General features: G+C 38.2%; 1 protein-coding gene across 4 annotated transcripts in view; it reads left to right on the forward strand.

The window, feature by feature from the left end:
- ate1 (arginyltransferase 1) overlaps positions 1-21,720 on the forward strand; it is an 81,688-nt gene that overhangs the window by 32,493 nt on the left and 27,475 nt on the right. For all 4 annotated transcript variants that reach the window (XM_084093770.1, XM_084093769.1, XM_084093767.1 and 1 more), the window contains exons 8-10: positions 3,988-4,020; positions 11,721-11,902; positions 15,269-15,368. In XM_084093770.1, coding sequence (XP_083949896.1) covers positions 3,988-4,020; positions 11,721-11,902; positions 15,269-15,368 — 315 coding nt within the window. The remainder of the gene's footprint in view (positions 1-3,987; positions 4,021-11,720; positions 11,903-15,268; positions 15,369-21,720) is intronic.

Here is a 21,720-nt window from a genome sequence, read left to right on the forward strand (position 1 = left end):
TGTGTTGCAAAGCTACTTAAGCAAGATTCATTTCCCTGTCTGTGTGAAATTACATTGTTTTTGTGATTTGATTTATGTGAACTATACCCTTGAAAAGTTTTGGTGTTTTAATGTTTTTAAGTCTCTTCTGTTCACCAAGGCTGCATTTATTTGATAAAAAATACATTAAAAACTGTAATATTGTGAAATATGATTACAATTTAAAATAACTGTTTTCTATTGGAATATATAGTAAAATGTAATTTATTCTTGTGATCAAAGCTGAATTTTCAGCATCATTACTCCAGTCTTCAGCGTCACATGATCCTTCAGAAATCATTCTAATATGATGATTTGTTGCTCAATAAACATTTCTTATTAATATCAATGTTGAAACCAGTTGTGTTGCTTCATATTTTTGTAGTAACCATGATACATTTTTTTTTAAGATTCTTTGATAAATGGAAAGTTCAAAAGAACAGCATATATATGAAATATAATATTCTTGTGACATTATAAATCTCGTTACTGTCACTTTTGATCAGTTTAATGCATCCTTGCTGAATAAAAGTATTAATTTCTTTAATGAAACTTACTGACCCCAAACTTTTGAATGATATCTTAATAATTGATTGAATTCTTACATCAAAGTCAGCTTGAGATGGTGAAGAGTTACTTTTGGATGTTAAAGTAAGTTCTCAAGATTTGTGGAGCAAGTTTGTGGGCTGATTATGCAGTAACTCATTTCCCTCAAAATTTGTGGAAATGCAGTACTTCTAGTCATTTTGTTGCTTGAAATCAGTATAAACACCCCTTTATTGTGAGTGGAAGACACACACACACACACACACACACACACACACACACACAGGCAGGGATTTCTGTTGTTGTAGTGAGGTGTGACTGATCTACATGTGGCACTGATTTTCAGCACAACAAATCCTGTAAAAACTGTATTTATTCCTAATGGCACACTGACTAATTATTAGGAGTACCTCTGGGGAGGAGAGGAGGAACACAAATCGATTCATACAATATGTGTTTATTCCTACTAATGTCATCATCCTGTAGGGTCTCAGACGTTTTATATTAATGTATGTTAATGTATGCATTTGAAGTTAAATGATGCATGCCATTTTCCAAAATTAGCAGTTTCTCTTCTTAAAACTCCCCATCACTTGAATCATTTCAATGTATAAGGATATTACCTAGTTATATTAGCTCTCTGACAGATGTAGGTTGATCTAAACAGCAGATTTCATGGACCATTAAGGACCAGTCTCTAACGTTTACTATGTTCTGCTTAATTTCAAATCCCTGCTGAGCCATTTCACTTCCTACTTTTGGTCAGAGTTCACCTTTTTGCTTTCACAAAAGGCCATTTTGGAACATCTCAGAACAACATATTTGAAGAAGGGCTACAGAGAGAATAAAGCCATGGTGAAAGAAGCATGGATGCTTGTGTTTAACATTTGTCATGTAAGATATGGTTAGTTGACAAATAAGAGGTTTTCCTTTCAACATCAAGACATTCAAGGAGGAAAAAGAAGTAGAACAGAACTAGACTTTTTCCCACCAGGAATTGATTGAATTGTGAAAAGTGTCTAATATGGTTGGTGGTTGTAGGGGAGAGGTTGAGAAGTAAGAGCTTGGTGATGGAGCAAATTGATTTTCTTTTTCTTTTTCTTTCCCATTCTTTTCTTTTTCCTTTTGTGCATGTAAATGTGTGTGTGTATATATATATATATATATATATATATATATATATATATATGAAGAGTTCAGATGCAAAAGCCTCTAAGTGCCATCTGAAATTTTCTTCTAGAATGATCATTTTTATGAAGCTTGTATATTTAGGTTAAGTAATTTCACTTAAATGACAATTAATTGGTAATTTGCATTGCCATTTAAGTGAAATAACTGAACTTAAATAAACAAGCTTGATAAAAATGATCGTTCTACAAGAAAATTTCAGATGGCACTTAGAGGCTTTTGCATCTGAACTCTTCATATGTAAATCTGTGCATCCTCGTCCTATCCAGTCTTAAGTTAATAACCAAGCAGGGTGTTCACTGCCAGGCTCCAGGAGATCAGCAAGAAGACTAATGGAAACATGCATGGCTGCTTCGCCCGCATTGCCCTTTCTCATTGAGCTGTTACCCACGGACCCCCACTGTTGAGCTCCTGGCAGCACAGGAGAGAGTCTTTGCCAGGTTTTACCCATAAGTGACTCACCACACCCCTCTCCCATGTCCCATCTTTCTCACTTCCACTTTCCCAACAATACGTTTCTCTTACACAACTGCCGCAAATTGAGCCTTATTGCAAAAGAGCCGTTTGTTGATTTAAGTCGTACAGTTTTAAGTGTATGTAACACAGAAACAGTTCTCTGAAAATTGTATGTTCAAGAACATTTAATGGAAAGAAAAATCATAAATTGTTTGATTTTAGAACCGTTGTTGATTTCAAACCCACATTCGCTGTTAGTTCTCTAAACATTGCAGATGCAAAAATCACCATATGGAGTTTGTAACTGCTGACTAATTCTCTCCAACCCTCTCGCTGTCCAATAAGCAAAGCTGCTTACTGTTGATTTGCAGCATTTTAAACCACAGGAGCCTGGTTTTGCCAGATTACAACCAGACTGGCTGTGTGTGTGTTTGTCTGTATATTAGGAGGGGATGAAATGTGCATTTGTGTTAGTTCGTTATTGTCGTTTTTACTTTGCATAAGCTGCCTCTCTCTTTCTCTCTTATTGGTTTATACTGTTTCGCCATTATAGCAGGGTATATTAGTATCACAGGCCTGTGGATAAGCCATGACAACCAGCTAAAACAGCACACATGCTATTGAGAAAAGTGCCAATGATCGTGGACCGTTTAGTGGCTTTCATGCATTTCTGTGGTTTGTAAGTTTGTATGAAGATCTTTTATCTGATCAGTTTTGTCTCGCACTTCGTATTTGTTAGTTGTTAGTGACTATATAAGTATTTGAGGCATCAGGATTTTCATTACATTTACAGGGGGCAGCAACAACATAATTCAACGTCATTCATTTTCAATATTGATTTTTAGATGGTATGAGAGACAAGAGACGTGACAAAGTTAACTTAATGCAAATAATGCAAGATGGAATTCACTTTTGTGATCCCTGTGCATCGTTTTCATACGTGTTTTGTGTCCTAACACGTATTTTGTGTCTGTATGCATGTTCTATTGTCCTTAAGTCCGGTCCTTAAGTCCTGTTTGTGACCTAAACAAAAAAGTCCCGTAAGTCAGTCATCGATATACAAACCAAGACCATGGCCACTTCAGCAAAGATAAAGTTGTTTAAAACCTCCTTAACAAACATCTTGCTTTTGCTCTCTTCACAATGCTAGCCAGTTACTACCTCCTCACCTTTGCCAAAACAAACTAATGAGCGAACTGCTACTCATTTTGAAATTAAGTAAACGATATTAAATGTCTTACATCACTGTGATTGCAAAAGTTGCTATTGTGTGTGTTGTTAAAGAGCCAAGTTTATTTAAACGCTCTTAAATGAATTGAAAACAGTTGAAAGTCCAATTGAAGATTTAAAGCATAGATTTGTTTGTTTGGGCATCGCGACCAGCCCAACACTGCAAAAATGTTGTTTGCAGACATGTTGTCATTAATCTTTTCTCACTTTACTATAGTGCATGATTGTGTGTGAGAGCAGGAATTTTGGATAATAGCTATTTAAGCCTAATCTGACATTAATGCACACCATAACATTGCCAGTGGGAAAACAAACTTGGTTTTTAAATGTGTAAAAAGTCTTGTAATGTGAGCTAACAACCTAATAATGGTGATGCAACAACCACAGGAGAGATATTTTAAAAGATGATACAAAGGCCATATCAAATGTGTTCAACTGTATACATGAGACTGCCTGCCAACTATAACTATGTTAACTTGTGTATTTCATATTTTGTCATGTAGTTGAATTTAAAGTAACACTGTTCTTTTCTACTTCTTCCCCTCACAGTTTAAGAGGTTCCTCTGTGACTCCCCTTTAGAGGTAAGTCTTTTTTATATTTCAACTGTACAATAAGATTTGCCTCTCTTGCCGAAATCTTGGCCAATTTAGAGGATTTCCCTTTGAAGTTGCACAGGTCCAGTATAGTCTCAAAGCAGATTTAATCATAATCATCAGAAGTTCTATACGGTTCATTATCATACACTTCTGGGCCCGTATTCATAAAGATTCTAAGAATCCTCTCAGAAAACTCTTAATGTAGCTTAAAAACTTTTACGTAGGAGTCTTAGCTTAAAAGCGATTCGGGACCGATCTGAGAGCAACTCTGAGTAAGGAAAAGACAAAAACTTTTATCTTAGTAAGGAGGCGGGGTTGACCCCGTTGCTATGTATGACACAATCTTTTGAAGACTGTGATTGGTTGGTTGTCCAAGAAGGAAAAAAAAAAGTGATTTTAAGTATAGGGTCTATTCTAAGCCTTCACTTTGAAATTAAATGCGTAATTTTTCCTATTTGACCGTTCTCTCAGAGTCACACACACACACACACACACACACACACACACACACACACACACACACACACACACACACACACACACACACACACACACACATTATAGGCCTATATGTGTATATAAATCCTTTTTTTATTTTCCATGCTGTTAATTTCCTATAAGGTATTTGATTGCTTAGAATGATAAAAATTGTTCCACTCTTTCCAATTACACTGATTGTTGGCATGTCTATTTAAGTGGTGGTTTGAATGTTGGTTTTAATGTATCAAACATGGAATTTTCCCAGTTGCCAAATATCGTAATGTAGTGATTACTTTCATTTCTGGCGCTATGGCATTTCTGCGCTGTGTCGGAGATATTAGCGTGTCTCTAAAAAGATCTGTCACAAACATGATCCCTGCACGATCTAATCTATAGCGTCTTATTAACTCACTGTCATCCATTGTCTGCAACACATTTCTTCTCCCTCTTCGTCTTTCTGCCATTTTCTCCTCAGCTAAAGAAACTCTTAAGCCTCTTAAAAGTCCTCGTCCGTGCTCCTAACAATTTTAACCTTAAAACCTCTTTTAAGGGTTAGGATGCTTCCTGAATTACTTTTTTCTTTACTAGGATTTTTTCTTTAATTTTAAGAGTAAACACCCACATTTCTAAGAATTTTCTTAGAATTTTGTCACTAGGAGCTACTCTTTGCATTAAGATTCTTTATGAATACGGGCCCTGGTTTCTACTGAAGAACTCAAAGTGCACATGAAGAGTTCAGATGCAAAAGCCTCTAAGTGCCATCTGAAATTTTCTTCTAGAATGATAATTTTTATCAAGCTTGTATATTTAAGTTCAGTAATTTCACTTAAATGACAATTCATAGGTAATTTTCATTGCCATTTAAGTGAAATGACTGAACTTAAATATACGAGCTTGATAAAAACGATCATTCTAGAAGAAAATTTCAGATGGCACTCTTCACATACAGTTTCCATTGGCAGTCATAAAAGTTACTTGAAATTGATTTTGCACAGAATCTTTTTTATACAAAATGTCTTCTTTTTTTCCTTTTGATTTTGAGGGAAATTTAACTTAGATTTTTGACAGGCATCATATTCATATAAAATCTTAGGGTAATGCCACCAATAACAGTAACAATGTTAATTTATGCAGTGGTCTATATGAGACTGATGTAGAGCCGCATTGAGACAAACAACATGTGGAAATGGCTCTCTGCGTAGCAGTGTAATTGTTGGGTTGTTTGTTTGTCAAGAAACAATGGAAAAAGTGAAATGTGTTGTCCAGACCAGCCACATTTCTGCCCAGCATGGCATGGCCACACACACATGGGACGGGAACGCAAACAATGAGTTGACTGTGAAGTGAAATTGTCCCTGACAGATGATCATCTCTGTCGTGTCCAACTGCCATCATCAAGAGATCCCTTTGTGGTGTTTCCTTGATATCGAGGAGCAGAAGAGGCAAACATTTGTTGATGTTCGGGATGTTAAATTGCAGTGAGGTTGAAAGACTTATTGACTTGGTTTTTCCATTCAGAATTTTTTTATTCCTATACAAAAAAAGTGCTGTGGCATGGCACAAATATTCTTTCATTTCATGTAAATGGTAATTGATATATAAAGTGTATGAAGTTTTTAACCCTTGATTTCCCCCCACCAACACCTTTTAACCCTCCCTAACTTCACTCGTTATCTCATTACACCAGATTTATTAGGGAATTTAACATCTAGTCCTATTTTCTAAAAAAAAAAAAAAAAACTATGGCACTGAACAACTAAAATATTTATTTACTGTGGCATTTATATAGTGTGGTTTTACCATGTCCAGCAAAGGTATTACCATGGAGGGAAACATGTGCACTCTGCTTCCCCCTTTGTGCTAATGAAGTTTGTTACCATTTACCAGAAACATGCTTTTATCACCTCGTCAAGGCTGTTAGCCAGACGCTCCGACGTCAGCGCTTGTTGATGCCGTATACTCACTCATACTTTTTATTGACATTCTTTTTCAAACTTCCATTTTTTACTTAGTTAGCAAAATATACACTACCTTTCAGAAGTTTTAGGCAAAAGCTGAATTTTCAGCATCATTACTCCAGTCTTCAGTGTCACATGATCCCTCAGAAATTATTCTAATGTTTATTTGCGGCTCAAGCCTCTTACTGTCTTGAATGGTGTAGTGATTTTCACTTGTTTAGCTTGAGAAATGTTGCTGTAATTACAGCATCAGTGGTCAGGTGTGGCTGTGGCTTGAAACCAATTAAGATGGGTTAAATTATTGCATTTTATTGCTATAGTACTATATGAAGGACTCTTTGTTTTCATGCACTGATAAACTAGGGTTCTGCGTGCAGAAATCTTAAAGGGGCAATTGGCATCAGGTGCAGAACAGTGTGCGCTTGTGGCATATCCGTTCACTTAAAGATCCATGAACAATAACACTATTTGAACTTTGCCTGCAAAGTCAAAAGTAAACAAACATAATTGAAGATTTGCTGTTAGCATGTATTAGGCACATTCACCTGGTTGTATTTATCCAGGTGTGTGTGTGTATTTGTTCACGTGTGTGTCACATGGCGTGCGTGGCAGCGTGTCTTGCGTCACTGACATGCCCTTCTCCTGATGCACGCCTGTGTTGCATTTGTATGTCTGTTTCTGTTTGGCTCTTTTAAATGTCTTTTATTGACCTGAAATGTCTGTCCTAAGGGGAAATGCTCGTTAACAGCGGTGTTGTGTAATTAGTCGTCAAGGTTTTATAAACCTCAAACCCTGCCTTTGCACCATACCCCGGTTATACACACATACTTGGCATACACCACTTATGCCATAGTTTTCCTTTATTTTCTAATTCCAGTGACAAGCAATACCAATTAGTCTTTAACTGTCCATGTCTCGTCACCTTAAAAGACCAGCGTGACACACATCCTTATCTGAAGGATATGGCACAATGAAATCATTAGCACATTAATAAACACTTCCCCATAATGTAATCAGAGCTCCACATGCCTGCATATATCGCGTACAGGCATCGCATCTGCGTCGCAGAGGGAGCCGCGTGCCACGCCATGCCGTGAGTGCCGTCTCTGAGAGAAATGGCAGCCGTAATCGAGCGCTGCTGTTTCCACGTGGGGTTAAATGAGCCGTCGCTGAGCGCTGCGTCTAATGAGCGCTGTGTGTTTAGAGTGCCTGTGTGACTCGAATAACATTTGAGCCCTGCTGCGTTCCCAGTGCTTCTCTAGGGCCCACATTTGAGAAATAATTATTTGACATTTAATGCTCTGAGGGAATAATCTCTGTAGTCAATAAATGGAAAGTAATATAATATAATGGGGGTATTTTATTTTCTATTGTACAATACTCAAGTCAGTTTTATTTGTATAGTGCTTTTCACAATGTACATTGTGAATATCTGTCTTGCTATATTATTACAGTCTGAATCCAGGAACGTTGGGCTGAATTCACCATATGATAGACCATATTCACAGCAGCACCATCTTTGATTTTTAACGGGAATCAAAGCGACTGTGAGGGATCGACATACATCTCTTCAGTGGGTTGCACTGTTATTTAATGTGTTTTTGGATTGTTCTGCTGACAAAACACTACAAAAATATCTTTCAGAGAGATTTCAGCAGACACAAAAACTCCAGACAATATGAGCTGTGGAAAATTAAAAGTGATCTAGCAGCTTTATACAGCTTTTTACAGTGGATGCCATTGACATCGAGGTCGAAAATCGACATCGAAGTCTATCCCTCACAGCCTCGCTTTCATACCTGTCATTGCACTGCTATGAATAACATCGTCCATCCGTCCGTCCGTCCATCCATCCGTCCGTCCGTCCGTCCATCCATCCATCCATCCATCCATCCATCCATCCATCCATCCATCCATCGTTTAATTTCATGCATAATTTGTTCCCTCCTCTCGTTGTTTGTACGCATAGAAGAGCCATTGTATCGTTCATGAAAGAGGAATGATAACTACCCCAGCGGCCTGACAAACAGCCTGTTGACGTCCCTTATGCCGACTGCAAACGTAGCACGCAACTACACGGCTGGAGGAAGCTGGCCAAACAAAGACTGACACAGGGCAGCATATGCTTGTGATTTGGGCCCCTGCCTTTATTGTTGGCTTCATCTCTGTTTTGCTTGCCTTCACAGTGGCACAGACGCAGTCATTAGGCTGTCCGGCAAGGTGATCCTGGGGTCAAGGTGACGCCATTTCCCTCACTCAGGTCATGGCTGCATAAACATGCCTGATACTTTCACTGTGAAATACTTCTGTGGAGGCTGCGTTTCATTAAAACAGAGCGAAAACGCAATCTAGAACATACCGTCAGATCATTATGGATGAAAGATGGGCGGCTGTCAGGTGGTGCTGAGAGCTTAACGTTCCTTTAGCGGCTCTCCGCTGCCTGAGGGCAGGTTAGCATGACATACGTTGGATTTGAGTCCAGTCTGGTTCTGACAGAAACGAGGCACAGCACATGTGGTGCCAAAAGCCAGGCTGAGAATGGGCTCTCAGTTTCACCGCAAGCCCTTAATCATCACCGCTAGCCGCGCTATGAAAGCACCTTCATCTTGAGCGGCTGTGTGTACTTAATACTGACAGCTAGTTTAAACCGCCAACCGACTGGACAAGCACGCTGAATGAAAATAAGTAAACTATACATATGGAATGTGGCCCTCGGCGGACATAATGAGGGGTTTACTGTAACACATCTCTAGGAAGTAGATGCTGTGAACCGTGCCAGTTTAGCGGTAGAGCAAAGATTATACTTTGAAAGATGCTAGATTTAAAAGGCACTGAATAACACTTAAATACAAATAAAAATGTTTAATTTCACTAACTGATATAATGTTAATATTCCATCCTCCTGAAGTACTAAACTCTGTTTTGTGTCTGTATAACAAACTGATAACCACCATAATAATACAGGTGTTAAAGGAGACACATGATGAATCACAAATAACCATTCCACAAGCTGAGCTATATACTCAAATATTCAGTTTAATTCAAAGCTCTTTTAAAACGTATGCCTTTTCTGTGAAGCTGTTTTGAAACAATGTTTCAAAGAAAATGCATGTTTCAAAGTATAAAAAAGTAGATAGAATGTGCACACAGTGTCATGTACAGAAATACAAAACACCATCATGGAAACACACTTGATACTTAATGCAATAAACAACATTAATTAAACAATATAAGATGTAACATAAAACCTAAATTTACATAACTGATAACAAAACATTTACCTAGAAACCAAGAAATATAATTATTTAAATGAAATCTCAAATGTAATGTCAAGCATGTCAGTTTACATTTTTTTGACTGTTAATTTGTACTTCCAAAATCTGGACATTTAACAGTATTTTACTGTATAATTATATCCACCGAATGCAACGCAGAATTAAAAACAATTCTGTGAATATGCGAGACTTCTGATTCATTATGTAAGTAACACAAAAACAACAAAATGCAGTAAATGGTAAAACTATTTGCGCTACAAACCAGTGTGTTTAAAATCACGACAATACATTAAAATAATATGAAAACAAATACCAGTTTGCAGTATCAAGTAGTATAATGGACTGTTTTTGTACAGGTAAAATAATTGGAAGCAAATGACACAGGAAAGTTACAAATAGCCACACCCGCTCTCACATTAAAAATTAAAATGTATAAAATGTCCCGTTAGAGGATGTTTTTCCACAGTATATAGTAAGGGACCTTGCCATTAACCAATTAAAAGGTTTTTACTGTAGCATTTTTACAGTCTTCTACTGTTAAACATTACAAATATTTTTTACAAGTGTAGGTTTGCACATTGTGAGTAGCATATGTGATGTTTCTGTGTTGGTTTTAATTTGGAGGTGAGTGACCGTGGCGCAGCAGCGTCTAAAGCCTCTCGTACTGAACAGATTGTCCGAGCCGCTCCCCTGGTGTTGTGATAACGAGCCGCCTTCCTGCAGGGCTAACTGGACCCAGATGGGCCGCGGAGAGATCCCGTTACCCCCTCCTGCCGAGCCGTTTCAAGTCTCATTGGTGGACTAGGGTGAATAAAGCGCCCTTCTCGATAAGCCACTTTGATTGAAAAAAGCCAGCATGAAGGTTTGAGTGGGAAATACGATCTCGGGCAGGTAACGGTTCGGGGTTTTACAGCCGTCCAAAACAGCAGACGAATATTCAGAGACACAAGTGCATATATGTCACATGAAGGAATGTGGGCTTTTATCTTCAGACACAACAGTAGTTTTTTTTGTGTGTGTGTGTATGGTTCCAATCACTGCCACCCCTGATTTACACACAGGGTAAAAACGGCTCCCCTATTCCCTCCTGCACAGGCTTTCAGTGTGGAGATTGATTTTTGTTCATGCAAGGATTTTTATTAAATCGCCTCTTGTAGTTTCTCGTTGTTCGTGTGTGCCTGCCGTTGACTTCTACTCCACACACACACACACACACACACACACACACACACACACACACACACACACCTCCACTCTCAGCCCACATGTGGGATCTATTAGTGAGCTACTGTACACCCTGTGTTCCTTTGCAAGCACAGACTTTCAAATTGCTTGAGCATTGATTGACTCGTTTTTACACAGGATCTCACACAGGAACATATTTCAAAATGTTTTCAACAATTTGAATTGATCTGCATGATAATACTAGTTTGAAGATTCGACTTTGTTACATTAGATGAAAATTTACCTTTTTTTTTTTTTTAAATGCATTTTCCTGGTCTTATTCTGCACAGTTCATCAGTAGGCACACAAAAAAAGTTTGTCATTAAAATGCAAACTTGCTGTTAACCACCAGTCTTTTTTTTTTCAGCGCCTCCCCTCCAACCATTTTCACCATCTAAACAAATCCTGATGCATAAAATCAAGTCCCATGTTTTTTTTCTAATGAATTATTCTGCTTCACTCTAAAGTATGCCACATGGATAAAATTTTAATGTTTCATGCTGACTAAAAAGCTCCTTTGGTAGGCCTCCCTTTCTAATGTGCCCTTTATTATATTTCATTTTATTATGGCCATGTCAGACCAATATTGTCACTCAATTTGTCACAGAATTTCCTGTTCCTCACTCTAAATCCCCAGTTATTACCTGTTACTCTTGTCCAATGAAAAGAGATAAAAGCCTAAAAAAACCCATTTCATTGTATAATATTGAAATCTTTATAATAATGATATTCCCTGTCCTTCTCCCAGGCTGAGACCGCTCCTGATGGTCCTGATGTGGGCTACGGCTCGTTCCATCAGCAGTACTGGTTAGATGGCAGAATAGTAGCAGTGGGCGTTCTGGACATCCTTCCCTCCTGTGTGTCGTCTGTGTACCTCTACTACCACCCCGACTTCTCCTCGCTCTCATTGGGCACATACTCTGCTCTCAGGTTTGTCTGTCTGTCTGTCTGACTGCCGCTCATAAATTCTCACTAGGCCGTTTTAGGTTTAATTTCCATTAGGCCCATAATGTTCAGACAGGTGTAAACATTTACTAATTAATAATTGGTCATTTATCTGACTTGAGTTGAAGTGTGAATCTGCTCGGACATCTAGTTTGAGCAAACATCCTTTTAGTTGCCAGCTTAAACCTTTAACCACTAGGCTACACTACCTCCCTACAAAAGTTTAACAGCATTAATGTTGCAGATTTTTTTCATAGAATTATTTTATCCTTGAAGACGAAAAGCACATTAATGCATCCTGATCTGCCTGTCTCTCAGTGCAGAATCTTGTCTCTGGATGTGTTTCTGATGGTTTTGCTGGTAGAGTTTTAAATGCATCTTATTTTCAAAACAACCATACACACCCACGGTTACAGGTCTATATTTCTTTGTCACACACATGTGTTTAAATATTTCACATGGGAGGCTCACCTGATTAGGTTACACTTACCAGGAGATGCCAGATGTGTGTGTGTGCTCTGAGTTTTGGGTGTTTGGAGGCTTCGGGAGCCTCATTTCTCACCGAGAGAATAATAAAAGAAGGCTCAGGGAGAGAAAGCGTGAGGGAGAAGTGGAGATTGTGCCGAGAGCAGCTGGTGTCAACCGCGGGGTCAGTGTCTTTGTGCTGTTGTGTGTCAGTGTGATTGAGTGAGACTGTCTGAGCGCAGGATGTGACACTGTTCAGTAATGTGTCTCCATGCTGCTCTGGACACTATAAATAATGATGAATGGCCAGCAAAGATAAACAAAATGTGTTTCCTCTGAGTTGAAACGTGCTGAAAATTCATTTGCACTGTTAATTCTGTCGAAATCTTTGTGTGAATCTTAAGAAAATTTGTCCTTGGCATATTTTAACCCCTATATCATTTAAGTCAGAATATGTATAAATAAGAAATTATATTTTACAAAAATAAGGTTAATTACATTTTTATTATTTATTTTTTATATTCCCCCAAATTCTTATTACGGTTATTAGTCTGGACATTTTATCATGGTTTATTTGTAATTAACATTAATATCAGTTCTTCCTTAAAATACAGGGTGCATAAGTCTGGACACCCCTATGTTAAATTCCCATAGAGGCAGGCAGATTTTTATTTTTAAAGGCCAGTTACTTCATGGATCCAGGATACTATGCATCCTGATAAAGTTCCCTTGGCCTTTGGAATTAAAATAGCCCCACATCATCACATAGCCTTCACCATACCTAGAGATTGGCATGGTTTTATTTCAGTTAGCCTAATAGCTGGTTTGATTTGCATTGAGAGATGATCTTATGGAAAGTACTCCATGCCAATTGGTGTCCTTAAAGGTTGGATTTTTCCTAATTTTTTAAATTAAGGCATTAAGTTCAATTTCCAAAAGATTATTTTTTTATTCCTCTTTTTAGTCAACTTTAGCATGGGTGTCTAAACTTATGCATAGCACTGTATGTATCAATATGTATAATTTTTTTCTTTCTTTTTTTCTGGGCTGAAATATGTCCCAGACACCTTGACAAATTTAAATTCACCCTTCTAATCAGTATATATTTCTTGTATACAGTTAATAACAGTTAATTTTTTTACGAAACTTGTATATGTTGTATTATTTCAATGACTGCTATTTTGTTTACATCTTCAATAATAGTTAGACATTGTGTTGTGTAGATTCAGGAAATATGTTCCAGATATCTCCTGCTCTGTGTGTGTGTGTGTGTGTGTGTGTGTGTGACATTAATATTAAGCAGACGTCTTGTCCGTGGTGAGCGCTTCTGCATAATTGGCTTGTGTGGGGGTGTCAGTCCGCTGAAGAGGAGATAATGGAGGCTTCAAACTGCTGCCAGCGCGAGCGGGTGGGGACTGGGGTTCAAATCGAGGAGTGGGGGGGACTGCCCTTTCTTTATGTCCCTCTTTCTTCTGTCCCTCTTTCTTTCTCCATCTTTTTTGTGAATGGGTTCCACAGCCTCTTCTTATCCGTCTCTCATTCATGGAGAGCCAGGCTTTGTCACCAGGGGATGGGAACCCGGGAACCTGGCAGCGACCGCATGACCTTCCAGCACCTCGCTGTTTGTCGTCGCTCCTTCTCCCTTCTCTGTTTTCCTCTTTCATTTTCCACTACTTTTATTTTGCTTTGGCTTCTCACTCTTCCTCTCTTTTTCCTGCAAAAAAAAAGAAATAAAAAGATTTCTCCCCCTAATTTTTGAAAAGACAGAGAGTATGAGGTGTACAAAATTGCAGAAGAAGAGAGAAGAAAGAGCAGGATTTATTTATGGAAAAGAGAAACATGTTTGTGCAGGGAATAAAGAGAGAACTGAAGAGAGAGAGAGAGAGCGAGAGGAAGTATAAATCTCCTCTATTTTTCCTCCTGTTTTTATTTTCTCAGCTCCCTTTTGTTTTTCTCCTCCGCTTCCTCTTTTTCAGCACTTCCAGATACACATTCAAATGGTTGTTTATGAGGGAAACAGTTGATCTGGTCCGTATGCAGCAAATCAGTTGATGTTTTATCTACTTTAAAGGGTTAGTTCACCCAAATCTTTTTAATTATGTCATTAATTACTCACCCTCATGTTGTTCCAAACCCGTAAGACCTTCGTTCATCTTCGGAAAAACAGACTGACACGGAAGAGAAGAAACTGTTGAATAAAGTTGTTATCTTTGTTTAGTTTTTGCCACAAAAAGTACTTGGACTATTTTAACGATGTCTTTACTACCTTTCTGTGCCTTGAAAGTGGTAATAACGTTGCAGTCTATGGGGGGAAAAGCTCTCGGGTTTCATCTAAAATATCTTAATTTGTGTTCCGAAAATGAACGAAGGTCTTACGGGTTTGTAACGACATAAGGGTGAGTAATTAATGACAAAATTTAAATTTTTGGGTGAACTATCCCTTTAAGCATCATATCCTAATATTACACATTGTATAGTATAATTAAGGACTGTTAACAGAGAGTTATTAATCTTGTTTAAAAATCGCATGCCTGTCAGTTGATTTGTTAAAAAGATTTAAATTTGAAGTCTCATATCTCTAAATATCTCTAAAATTACATACTGTTACATAAATGGAAAGAAATCTGTCAAACTACACAGACTCTGCACGAGTGTCTTGTTTAACGGCTAATCCAAAAATGATTTTTATCAAATGAACAATTGATAATTGAACAGTGGATATTTGTAGCATTATAACAGCATTACATTCTCTTTCTAATGATCATGTTGTTTCACGACTTGGACCACAATGCTCCTTATATCAAACTAACCGGAAAACATGTGCCTGTTTCGTAGCATAAACCATATGCCTGTAAATTATGATTTCTGCTCTCGTTCTCTCTGCAGAGAGATCGCTTTCACCAGGCAGTTGCAGAAGCAGTCGCCCAAACTCGCCTACTACTATCTGGGTTTCTACGTACACTCGTGTCCCAAGATGCGCTATAAGGTACGTCTCATCAACGTCATCAACCTTCATTTCTGTTCATCTTCTGTTTGCCCTGGTTAGTATCATCTAACCTTGCTGGAATATGTACTGAGATGTCATACATTTTTGCAATGAAAGAAGACACCACATACAGTAGACGGGTGTCCATCCAGCATAATGCACCTCCAACATGTGCATCTACCTAAATTGGTTGCATAAATCCTCTGGTACAATTCTAATGCAGGATCAGTTTTAGATGAGTTTTTCTACTTTGTTAATCACTTTCAAAGACTTTTTCCCTTGATTGCACTTTTCTGAATCTTAAAACAAGATGCATCAAAAACAAGTTATTCTTGCTAATTCATACACTTTCTTAAAATATAGTCTCCATCACACTTTTAAGACGAGGCAAGCCACAGTGGTTGTATAATCGGCAGGGTGTCTTTCTGTTTTGGAGCTGAAGTAGACACCTGTTAAAGGTGTTAATCGTCTATCGTCCGCCAGCATCACACCTCTCCGCTCGGTCTGTTTCTCTCATTACTGCTCCCCAAAGACTCATCCTGGAGCGATCGCAATGCCTCCGCCACAGGAAATATCTCTTCCCCGCTTCCTGTCAGATGGTACAGTAGATATAGGAAGATCAGGGTTATTTTAGTTTGATGCATATACTATTATAGTATTTTTTTATTATTTTGAATGAGCTTTTATTTTTGTATTTTCAGTTTCATTTGAATAATTTTAGTACTTCAACATTTTTAATTTTCATCAATTTTAAGTTTTTCATCTAATACTAATATTTTATTTTATTTATGCTTTAATTAGTTTCCATTTTTTGGTTTCCATTTTAGTTAAAAATAACAACAATGGGAAGGAGTGAGGAAATGCCATCGAAAATGCCTTACCTCTTTCTTTCTCCTCTTTTTTCTCATTTGGTGTGTATTTGAAGCCTCTCAGTACTTATATAGTCATGAATGTCTTAGAATGTCGTTCAAGAGGTGTTACTCATCAGTTTATCTTGTTCACTTAGGTTTGAGACACCTGCAACCATTTTTGCCAACCTATTAACATTTGCCAAAAATGCTACACTAGTAACACACCTTCATTTTATTTCCTCTTCCTTTTTGAGGACTTCCATTGGTGATAAAGTTTAGTTTGAGTGGATTGGCACACTATCTATATATATATAGCCACATACATTTCTTAGAGATTTCTCAAAATTCACAAATCTTATTTTTTCAGAATTTTGCAGTGTTTATTATAAATGATGTATCCGTGTACATCATTATTTTATTTTTAAATTCATGTGCACTTGTAATCTCTAATCAAAAATGTTAACGTCCCCTCCCCCTCGAAACAACATCTCTTCATGACAAATGTCACGGCATACGATCTAATTAATTCCGGAAAGGACGGAATCAAGCCCCACCCTTATATTTTTCTCATTCCAGAAGCCGTTTCACTTGGATATATGTCACAATAGGGAAGAAAAGCCTTTGCAACCTCCATTTCATGCTGACTTGCTGAAGTTCACTCGCAACGGGATTTTTTATTTTTTATTTAGCTTTTTATTACATAATTTTAACATTGCCAACCTCAAGTTGTATGACAGCACAAAATGTTCTTAAATTTGTCTGGAACACTGTTTTAAAACTACTCTGAATTTAGGAAAACTAATACATATTTGACATGCAGTGAACCCAGCGTCAGGCTGACCTGCAGAATTCATCAGCGCAATCTCAATATCACAATCGCATGCCTGCTTTTCAGCCCTTAAGCCTCTCGGTGCGATCAGGCCATGGAAAATGTTGAGGTATGCTTCAGGTTTGGCTCTGTTGTGTAGCTTATTGAGTTTCTGACACCGTTAGCTGTTCCTGCGACGTGTTCCACAGCCTCGCACTTGGCTCGTAGTTAGTTTTCAGCATCTTTTGCGAACAAGGGACTTGGAGCTGTGTTCGAGCTCGGCCACAGGACTGTGGAGGATGACGGTAAAGCGGTCCAGCGGGAACTCTGTGTAAGTGCTTGCACAGGTGTGGCTGAACGTAAAGCGTGTTGGCCGTCGTTCGACTGAGACGAGGGAGATGTTGGGCAACCGAACAGCTGATTCTTATACGATAGGTGGAGATTGTGAGAGAGGAAAAGAATGTAAATAAAAGTGACGGGCTGGCCCAGAGCTGAAGACGAGGAAGAGGGAACATACAGTGTGCAGCTGTAGAAGCTATTAGCAGTTGAGGAAGAGGTCAGAGCTACTGTAGTTCACGGTGTCACCTGATAGTGTTATCGGAGAGGTAGACAGCGCTCATCTTTATTTAAACATTCCTCCCTTTAAGGAATTGGAAAAATTATAATTCTATCATCATTTACTCACCCATTGCTTTGAAATCTCATTCTTGCTTGTGTTCAGGTCAAATATGGCTCCTCAAGAGACGCAGCACAAAGTTTGATGTCACTGTCAAACCTGGCATGACATGCCTTGATGCAGCATATTTAAATTCTATGTGTTCAGAATATAGTCATATGGATCACTTTTATGGTCCTTTTTTTGGAGATTCACAGCCTCAATCCCCATTATGAAAAAGATAATACATAACATGGAGGAAAAAGTGTTAAACTTGTCCATGAAGAGTTCACTTTTAGAAAGGCTGATAATTTCATTATGACCTTTTATATGTAATGGTTAATTTAAAATCAAAATATTTAATTTGTCAAATATTTATATTTATTTATAAATGGCACCTATTTTGTAGAATGAGCCATTATTATTTATCACAGCTCATCACTCATTAGTTGAGATTTTTTGTTTTCATAGCTACAAAACGTATCTTTAAACATATCTATTAGCACTCTGTTCTATTAGAAACCGTGACATGATTTCCACATCTCAAACCTTTGAGCATCTCTGCAATGCGGCAGTGAGTGTAAAGCCTCTGGGTGTCTTAATTCACTGTGTTTCTCTGCACTGCAGTATTAGTCTACTGAAACGTTCAACCTCAGGCTGGATCTGTAGTCCTGGAAGTTGTTTGTGCGTCTGTCTTTCTCTCCGTTTCGGTCTTTGTTGGACTCTCTCAGTGGAGCCGGTTTCTGCAGCGCTGTGCGTGTGGAATAGTGAATAGATCTCGGTTGGAGCCCAGCTCTCGCTCTCTCCCAGCATAACTCTCACATCAGAGGATGAGTGCCACTCACCCCTCTCATTCACCTCCTGCCATTGTGCGCTGAGAGATTAGTCTGGGGTTAGAAGGTTGTCTGTTTCTCACCTACATCCAGAACACACTTTTCAAATCGCTTAATAAAGGAATAGTTCACATAAAAATGAAAACTCATGTCGTTCCAAATCCAAATGGCTTGCTTTCTTTCTGAAGGCGGAGCTTATTGGACTTTTCCATGCAATTTACAATAAAGGAGGAATGAAGCTTTCAAGGTTCAAAAAAAGGACACAAAAGCATCATAAAAGTATCGTCTGAACTCGTACGATAGCTTTGTGTAAAAACAAAGGTGACGACCAAAAATACACAGATAATCATCCTCAATAGATACGTTTAAATTAGTGCTGTCAAATCGATTAATCATGATTAATCGCATCTAACATAAAAGTTTTTGTTTACATAATATGTGTGTTTATATATTATTTTATTTATAGATATATATGTGTGTGCATGGGGGGGTGTGTGTGTGTGTATATGTATATACACACACTCAGACATATCATTTTTGTCAATAAGAATAAATCTAATCTGTTTAAATGAACTCTAAACGTTGCAATCCAATTCACATATTCGTTTGCATGTACATTACATGTATTCTTAACAAAACTTCAGGTATTTTTTAATCTGAATGAGAAAATAGTCTGATTCAAGTCATTTACATGCTTGTTTTTTTTTCCTGTTGATCAAATAGTTTCAGGTCTACACCCTTTTAATCTGATTGAAACTTCATTCAAATCCTTTGAGGTGTTTACATGAAGGCTTTTCAGTCTTATTGAGCCATAAATCTGATTATAAACAGATTATTTGGGTGCATATAAACGTAGCTAATGAGTTGTGACCGGATCATTGAATCATTGAACTAACAAATCAATCTGATTCATAAATGAATAATTGAATAAACAATGAACTGATTAATTTATACGATTCAAAATAGTGATTTGTTCATGAATCTTCTCTCATAAACTCCTATGAATGTGTTTTCAACGTCTTAAATGTTTGGTCTATTTCTCAATCATAGAGTGATTGTATGACTTCAGAAGAGTTGTATAAACTGCTTTCAAGATGCTTTTATGATGTTTTTGCATTCTTTTTGAAGCTTAAAAGCCCCAGCCACCATTGTTGCAAAAGAGCATGGTAAAATGTTCTCTTTTTTGTGTTTTGTGGAAAGATTTGGAAAGACATGAGGTTGAGTAAAAGATGCTAGAATGTTCCGTATTCCTTTAACACAAAGGCATATGGTATTATTGTGGCCGTCCTGGAATGTCTTCTTGAAATTCATCTCGTGTGTTGTTTCAGAATGACCCCCTGCACCTCTACTAAGAGCACAGCACCCGCTGCGTTTCGTCAAAGCTTCTGAGCTCTCTCATGCTTTGCCCTGCTTAGAGCTCAAATCCATCCCATTAGAGCAGCTTCCTTCTTTTCAAGCGGGGAACACTGTGTACCCCTCGCTGTGTCTGCTGGGAAAGCACACCGACTGTGTGCTGATGCAGATCTCTCAATGCAGCGTTCACATATGTGCTGGAGTCGATGCTCGTGTTTTGAACGCTGATGTGTATAATTGTTGGTTAAGTGCATTAGGCATGAAACATACTTTATGCATGTATGTATTTCTACATTGTCATCATTTACAATTTGAAAAAGATTACGTGTTTTTAGGAAAGAATTATTTGGTGAAAAGATGTCTTTGCTGTCACTTTTGATTTAAAGCATCCTTGTTATTCATTTATTTAAAAGCGTCTTACTGACCTCAAACCTTTGAACAGGAATGTACTTTTCATGTTAGGTTATGGCAAGAGCACTTTTATCATACAGAATATATTATTTAGTTGTTTTGGAAGAAGGAAAGGAGCAGACTGTAAACAAAAACAACCAGACACAATGCCAAGAACTTTAACTGGCCTCCGTTTAAACTTCACTGGCCACAAAGGCAGTGGTCGGGGTCCTTTCGGGAGGCGGTACCCAGTGCCAGCTCCATTTCTCTTCTGCAGTCAAGCCAGACCGCCGTCCAGTTCGAGACGTGACTTCCTGGCCCTGCCGGGTCCATTCTGTGTCTGATCCTCTGATGGCTGTTTGGCCCTCGACTGTGCCCGAGCTTTCAGGCTTCTGAATGTGTCTAATGGGGTGGAATGAGCAGGTCTGTGGGGTTCTGGCGAGAGAAGCTTCCCCTCTCCACCCTCCCTTCACCTGCCTCCCTCTCCATCCACCAGGTGTTTCTCAAAGCTTCCTGTGAATTCCACATCCAGGCCAAAGGAAACAAGCGTCTGAGAACTCTGTATTGGGGTCGTCTTTGTATGTTTGTGTGCGGGCTGCCGGTCATCTGGAGAGGCTTTTCATTCGTCTTAAGAGCCGCTTGCCGCAAAGTCAATGTAGGAAACCTGAGGATCTTTCAGTGGGTGAAATGGATAATGCTTGCACTGTGCTCAGGCCAACCTTGAAGCAAATGTGGCCCCATTAAGCATGCATACGAATTTCTGATATATACAGTGATTTTAATGTGACTTAAAACATAAATGTTTCATTTAATTAGATTTTGCATGATTGGAAGACCCCAGACCCTATGAAAGGACCCATGTTTGGCAGGTATGTTTCTTACAGCTATGTATGGACTTCAGTAAAAGTCCCTCTAGTGTAGTCAAGAGGGATTGCATTTATTGCGCTCTCCTACACTTCTTTGGTTGACTGTAACCTTTCATCTGGGATAAATGACTGGGCCAAGAGCTGACAACATTTAATGAGTTAATTATCATGCATTAGCCTGATGAATGCATTATAAAGCAACTTACGTCAACAAAAGTTTATTACAAAAGTCAATCAATTTAAAAAACAAAATGTTCCTAAGAATCAAAGCTAAATATAACACTGGAAAACATGAACAGATGTTGTCTTTTCTGGTTTAGCATGCTACAAATACAGCTACAGAGCATTATTTGTAGCATGCTAAACCAGAAAAGACAACATCTGTTCATGTTTTCCAGTGTTATATTTAGCTTTGATTCTTAGAAACATTTTGTTTTTTAAATTGATTGACTTTAGTCGGTGCCTCCCTTTTCCCCGTTCCCCTGCGTGGGGTGATGTTTGTGATGTTGCACAACATTTTATTTAATGTTGTTTTCTTTGTATTTTAGGACCAAGAATGTTCCCAAGTGTCTGTTCTAGTTTTCCTTTGAGTTGAA

Source organism: Abramis brama (genome assembly GCF_963993115.1).
Source record: "Abramis brama genome assembly, chromosome: 19".
NCBI classification, from domain to species: domain Eukaryota; kingdom Metazoa; phylum Chordata; class Actinopteri; order Cypriniformes; family Leuciscidae; genus Abramis; species Abramis brama.